The sequence below is a fragment of the Channa argus genome, chromosome 21, assembly GCF_033026475.1.
Source record: "Channa argus isolate prfri chromosome 21, Channa argus male v1.0, whole genome shotgun sequence".
NCBI classification, from domain to species: domain Eukaryota; kingdom Metazoa; phylum Chordata; class Actinopteri; order Anabantiformes; family Channidae; genus Channa; species Channa argus.
Genome location: NC_090217.1, coordinates 12,886,769 through 12,892,768, shown reverse-complemented (window position 1 = coordinate 12,892,768; position 6,000 = coordinate 12,886,769). Strand labels below are relative to the sequence as shown.

Here is a 6,000-nt window from a genome sequence, read left to right as displayed (position 1 = left end):
ATAATTTCCTGTGCCCAAATCGGGTCGGGCGTTTCCACTGCATTTTAAAAGCTGCATTTGCCATTTTACTGGTGAGACAGATGAATAGATCTCCTCCCAGCCACTTGGTAAAGTAGAAAGGAAAGAACAAAAAGTGGTTGGTGGAAAAGTGCTGTCAGCCTGCAGATATGTTTTTTATGGAATCTGATTGTGAGATTGATTTCCACACACAGCTGTGTCTTGCTAATTACTAATAGAGAGAGAGGGAGAGAGAAACTTCTGGATCAATTGTTTATGCAAACAGACAACCCATAACTTGTAAGCCCAGCCAAGAATAATGTAGAAGCATGTCCTTTAGTGAGCAGATGTAGGCAGCTAACCCTGACCTTTGACCTCTCTGTATCAAGAGGGGGAAACAAAAGCAGAAAACTCTCCCTGCTGATTCATACTAACACAAGGTCTCACAGTGACCTCGTGTGGCTGTAAAAAGGTAATGCAGGAGCCCACACATATGAGCCCAGTGAGCCCATAATACAGCATCCCAGGTGAGTCACACTGGGCACCCTTGCTGCTTCTATTACCCCCCCCCTCCCCCCCCCCCCCCATCAATATGTCTACTCCTTATTTGTATATGGGTAATAGCAAAACTGGGCCAAAAATTCTTAAAGAAGAAGCATGAACCAAATACCTTAAATTCATTTACTTAAATTAAAAAAACCTGTACGTCACAATATCCTTTACAACAAACATGTCTTTTAAAAATGCTTTTTTTTCTTCTCTTCTCTGTACATTTCATTAATTGGTATATAAATCTCTGACAAAAAAAGTCATCAACTGTTACTGATAACAAATTAATTACTCATTTTAATGACTGCAGTGTTTCCAAGTAACACCTGGGCTTTCATTTGCAATTCAATGCTTGTACCAAAAACAAGTACTGTCAATCCTAAAAACAGGACTGAATCCTTGACATATTTGTAGCCTTTTAAATTAACTCAATTCATTATGTTGGATTAAGGCTGTTTGCAGCCTTGAGACAGTTAATTTGTAAATTGTCCAAAACCAGACAGGAGCCCTAGTACAGTTTTTTCTGTACATTCAGAGTAGATCACGTAGTAAACTTAAAATGGTTTTGGAAAGTCCTTAACATTAACACACAGTTTGAGGAACTACATATTTAATACAACAGCGAGGACACCAGCTTCAGCAGAGGGGACCATGAAAAGACAACACCACTGTTTTTGACAAGGTCCATGCTGTTCAATCCCCAGACAGGCTGTATTAGTATGGCAGTCATTACGTGCACCACAACCTAACATTCATACCCTAAAGGGAATAAACACATTCATTTTCTTGTGGAGACCTACATGAGAAGACTGATACTACTCATTTATGTGCAATAAATTAAGAGATCAGAATAATTTAAATAACTGGCTGCTGATCAGTTACTCTGCAGACAAATAGTGCAAAACATCACAGGGTTGTAGTGAGTGTTTTAGATGTAAATAAATCTATGTAGTTAAAAATAGCTTTTGCAATAACACTATATCTATCTATACGTATTGATATAGATATATCTATATATACACACATTAAAGCCTTGTAACAGCTTTACGTGTGTTTTACTTCAAATGTTAAGGAAGGTAATTATTATTATTATCAATCTGAGATATTAGCCTTTTACAACTGTTGGCTAAACATCATGACTTTGATCAGTGTATGTGAAAAACAACTCATAATGATTCATGTTAAGTATAATCCATATTGTGTTCTAGTCAAAACGTGATGTACACAATGATGTGCACTGAAATGGAATTAATTCACTTTACATAGAAGACCGTGAATAAATAAATAAATTTGAATCACGTATAAATTATATTTTACCTCAACAGTAAATTTGAAATGACTAACAGTTGGTTAGCTCCTTATAGCAAACCAACTAGAGGAAACAGCTACTATTGCTGATCCAGTGTCATATCTGTGTAGGCTACAATAAATTAAGATCTGCTAATGGACTGAATAGAAAGTTCAAACAAGACGAGGACAGAATGGAGTGGATATTTTTAGACAGCACAGTTAACCAAAAAAAAAAAAAAATCATAACAAGTAAATGCTGTTTGCTTTAATGTTTCTAATATGTTCTGAAGAGCATTTGAATAATAGTGGGATTTAAAAGAATGAACAAAATAATCTGCCAAAAGTAAACAACTAGCTAAACCAGGAAAAATCTACAAATTTGACTAAGCTAAGCCGCTACTTGCATTAGCTTCATGTTAGTGATCAGACATTAAGATAATGTCAATCTTCTCAATTAATTCTCAACAAGAAAATATATATACAGTGTATAGGAAGAATGTTTCCCCAAAATGTCAAATGATTTCTTTCAGCCATTTGCTGGACACTTTCTTCCAAAGTGCCCTGCAGGACTATGAGTGGTCACTTTTTATTTCATATAAAAAAAGGGGTCCAACTTTTGCATTTCTCTGTAATCCTCAGAAGTGCATTAAGTCACAATGGACATGATAAATGTCAAAAACCCTGATGTTGCCATTTCAGTCCACCATGACCATCTCTGCTCAGTATGATCAGGTAATTTACTGCAACTTACACTACACCGTAACCAAGCACTGGGATACTGGATAAGACCATTTACATGAACATGCTCTATGGAGATCAAAATACTGCTCTTGGTGTCACTATGATTCCCTGTTGGTGAACGGGGAGCAGAGATAGTCATGTGTGAGGTGCAGAGCCAATGAAAGCTGAGACATTAATTCAAGAACAGTGTAGCAGTCCAGTCTTCATAACTCCACAGACAAAAGGAATTCAAACTGGGTTGTTAAAAAAAATAAAATTAAATAAAACAAACTATTTTTACATCCTTCTGTAAACATGAGCATAGGCAGAATATGGCAGACAGAAAAGTAAAGATTTGGCAAAAGAAAACAAAAATCAATCTAGACATTTAGAACGTGATACATTCTGTGCTTTTTCTGAGTGCAGACTTGTGGGGGTCTTAACGACCTCCCTCCAAGAGATTTTCAGTTACCACGTAACAAAAGGCTTCAGGTAAAAGCTTTAAGACTATAACAAGCCATCCAATCAAACAGTGAGACAGCAGTAATTACTTTTCTGATTTTACCTGCTCTAATATCCACAAGGTCTAACCATCCATGGATCAAATGTATTCCTAAACAAAAATAGAAATCCATGTCTGGGAAGTCAGCCTATAAAAAACAGGCAAAATCATACAAATGGATGTCAAATAAAATATCCATCTGTAATTAATTCAAACTAAATAGAATTATATGGTTGTCTGAACTGGTCCATTGCATTTCTGGCAACTTCATATCCAGTTGATTTGTCTTAATGATGACTTTTACAAACTTGACATTTTTTTGAATAGAAAAAAAAAAAAGATCCTGGTGCCACAAGTGTGATTGTCAAACTAGGAAGTGCCCAAAGAAGTAATTAAAAAAAATTCCCAATTAAAAGTGAATATTCAAATATCAAGGTTCCCTTTTATCAGTGTTTTGTAGGATTTGGAAGGAAACTAAAGCTTGTGCTGCTGACATTCAATACACACATGTTGGGAGTGTGGAACAGCTATTCTACATGTCCTACACTAAAGCTCAAAGACACATAATCTAATCCAGTCTTAAATCATATCTGCATTCATTTCACACAACATGGTAAAGTGTCTGATGTAGTTTGGCATTTTACTACCACATATGACTGTAAAAGTAAGGACCAGCTTTACTCTTGCAAATGGTGTCTTGAAGTAAATCCACATTGAATTATTTTATTAAGTCAAGACCTTTATCCATGGACTATTGTTTTTTTTTTGTTTTTTGTTTTTAAAAAAGCCTTGAGGTGTAGAAGCGGAGCACCCAGATATCAATCTACTTGTGGCACGACATAAGCAAAAACATGAAGCAACCAAAGAAAAAAAAGTAATTAGGCATGTTTTTATAGCTCATAATCCTGGTTTTTGGATTTACAGAAACAAATTTGAATTTTAAAGGCTAAAATAAAGCAATACATTAATGTGTGAAGGTTGCCAGTGCTTTTATTTTCAAATTAAAGTACCTTCTTGTACGGTCTGTGAATGTTGTTTGGCTCACAGTAACACCCTCCCTGTGGCAGGCAGCTAGCCTGCGTTAATACAATGTGCTCTGACAGCATTTGTGCTGCGCTGACACGGGCCGGATACGACCTGTGCAGGCTAATAGAAGTCAGACGTAAGAAATACCATAGGACACAACTTTTAGCTGCAAACACTGACCAAGGATTCCAGATGAAGTAGTGAGCAATCGAAATCATGTTCACTGCAACAAAAACATTAGGGCTTCCAGTTAACGCTGTCATAAAGTGCAGGGAGAAAACCGCTAATGTGGATGAGAAGGAAATCTCACTGTATATGTACAACGTAGGCCCTGAACACAGAAGCTTAGATGTGGGAGGCTACTGTATGTCCACCGTGCCAAATCTCTAAATGGCAGTTCAGTTTTGTGCTCTCGTCTGGGAACACAATCAGCAGCTTCAGGACCACTTGTTACAAAGACTTAAAAAACAAACAAAAAAGGCATTTTTTGGGGCTTAAAAACCAAAGTCGACTACACATTTTCACATATGCACTTATGAACACCGAAGTGGATGCTGAAAGCAGCACACATTTTCAACAAACGACTAAACATACATTGCTGCTGAAATCTGTCTAGAAAGACGAGAACATTTTAGACAGCAGCAGTGTAACCGATGAAGGCTCTGTGTCAGTCAAATGTTGACCTGACATTTTCACAGCTAAGACACATTTAAAAAAACGCACATGAATATGCCTATCAGGCGTATTTATGCCAATCAGGCACCAATTAGTCAGTTAACGTCTACATTAACACAACATTAAGTGCCTTTGCACTGATTCATAGAGCTACACTTGATCCTACAAATGTCTGGCAGTTAAAAGAACTATTTGTTTGTCTTCTAGCTCTTTTATAATGTTTATTTGACAGTCACGTTAAACTCCTTTTGAAACCCTTCTACCACAACAGACCATTGGATGAGAAAGAGTGAAAAATGCGCCACTTGATGAAATTTAAGACCTTAACCTCGGTCCACACAAACTCACACATGCAAACACAGAAACACATAAGTCAGGAAACTAAGTCATCAACTAAGTCAGCTGGTCAGTCAGGTGGGAGAGGAGGACCAGCCCTCTGCTGATTGACAACAGAGATCATAACTCCTCATAGAACCAGTTGACAGATTGTGTTCCTTATCCAACTCCCACAAACATTTGTTGACTAATCATAATTAGACGCATAGCTGACACATTCACATATCCCCTCCAACGTGGAATCCAACAGTCGAAGCTGGATGACGACTATCAACGGTGAAGCTGATGCCCATCACAAAAGGAGCTGGCGACTCTCACGGAGTGGATGAGTGTGGTGTTTGAAAGTATCTTTCAGTCTAGTAGAAACTAATAGGCTCTCTGCCTCAGACTTTAGCCCCGTTGTGGAGAAGTGTTACTGAGATGCAGTCTGACTAGAGCTCTGCACTGGCCGGGGGTTTGGTGGTAGTCATGATCTTCATGTATTGGGTGAAGATGGCCTCAAAGGCCTCGTCCCTGTGGATCATGGCACCAAACACCAATGGCTGGAGGATACAGACAGCAGTTAATAGCTACACCTTACATGTAGTAGACTTTAAGCAGAATAGCAGCTGGCCTACAAGTATGAATCACTAGAGCTAAAAGGCTGCGAGACTGAACAATACACAGTATGACTATGAGTGAGGAATATATGAATTAGTTGAAAATACATACACAAATTGTTAGGCCCTCAAGCTTTTATCTTATTGAAATGATGCAAAAATCTAGCATATCAACATAGTGGGCTTGCACAACAGTCTCTTCACACTCTACCTTTTGAGTGGAGGGTGTGGCTATGGAAATACCCATCCCACTTCCTGGCAGAACGGACAGCACTTTGTACTGGAGAGGTAAAAATAAGAGTCATT

At 37.9% G+C, this 6,000-nt stretch overlaps 1 protein-coding gene across 12 annotated transcripts in view; it reads right to left on the bottom strand.

The window, feature by feature from the left end:
- Positions 1 to 664: 664 nt before the first annotated feature.
- Positions 665 to 6,000, bottom strand: part of gramd4a (GRAM domain containing 4a) — a 45,427-nt gene continuing 40,091 nt past the window's right edge. For all 12 annotated transcript variants that reach the window (XM_067489929.1, XM_067489930.1, XM_067489932.1 and 9 more), the window contains 2 exons: positions 5,906 to 5,974; positions 665 to 5,637 (listed from right to left, as the gene is read on the bottom strand). In XM_067489929.1, the coding sequence (XP_067346030.1) occupies positions 5,527 to 5,637; positions 5,906 to 5,974 (180 nt within the window). In that variant the 3' untranslated portion in view covers positions 665 to 5,526. The remainder of the gene's footprint in view (positions 5,638 to 5,905; positions 5,975 to 6,000) is intronic.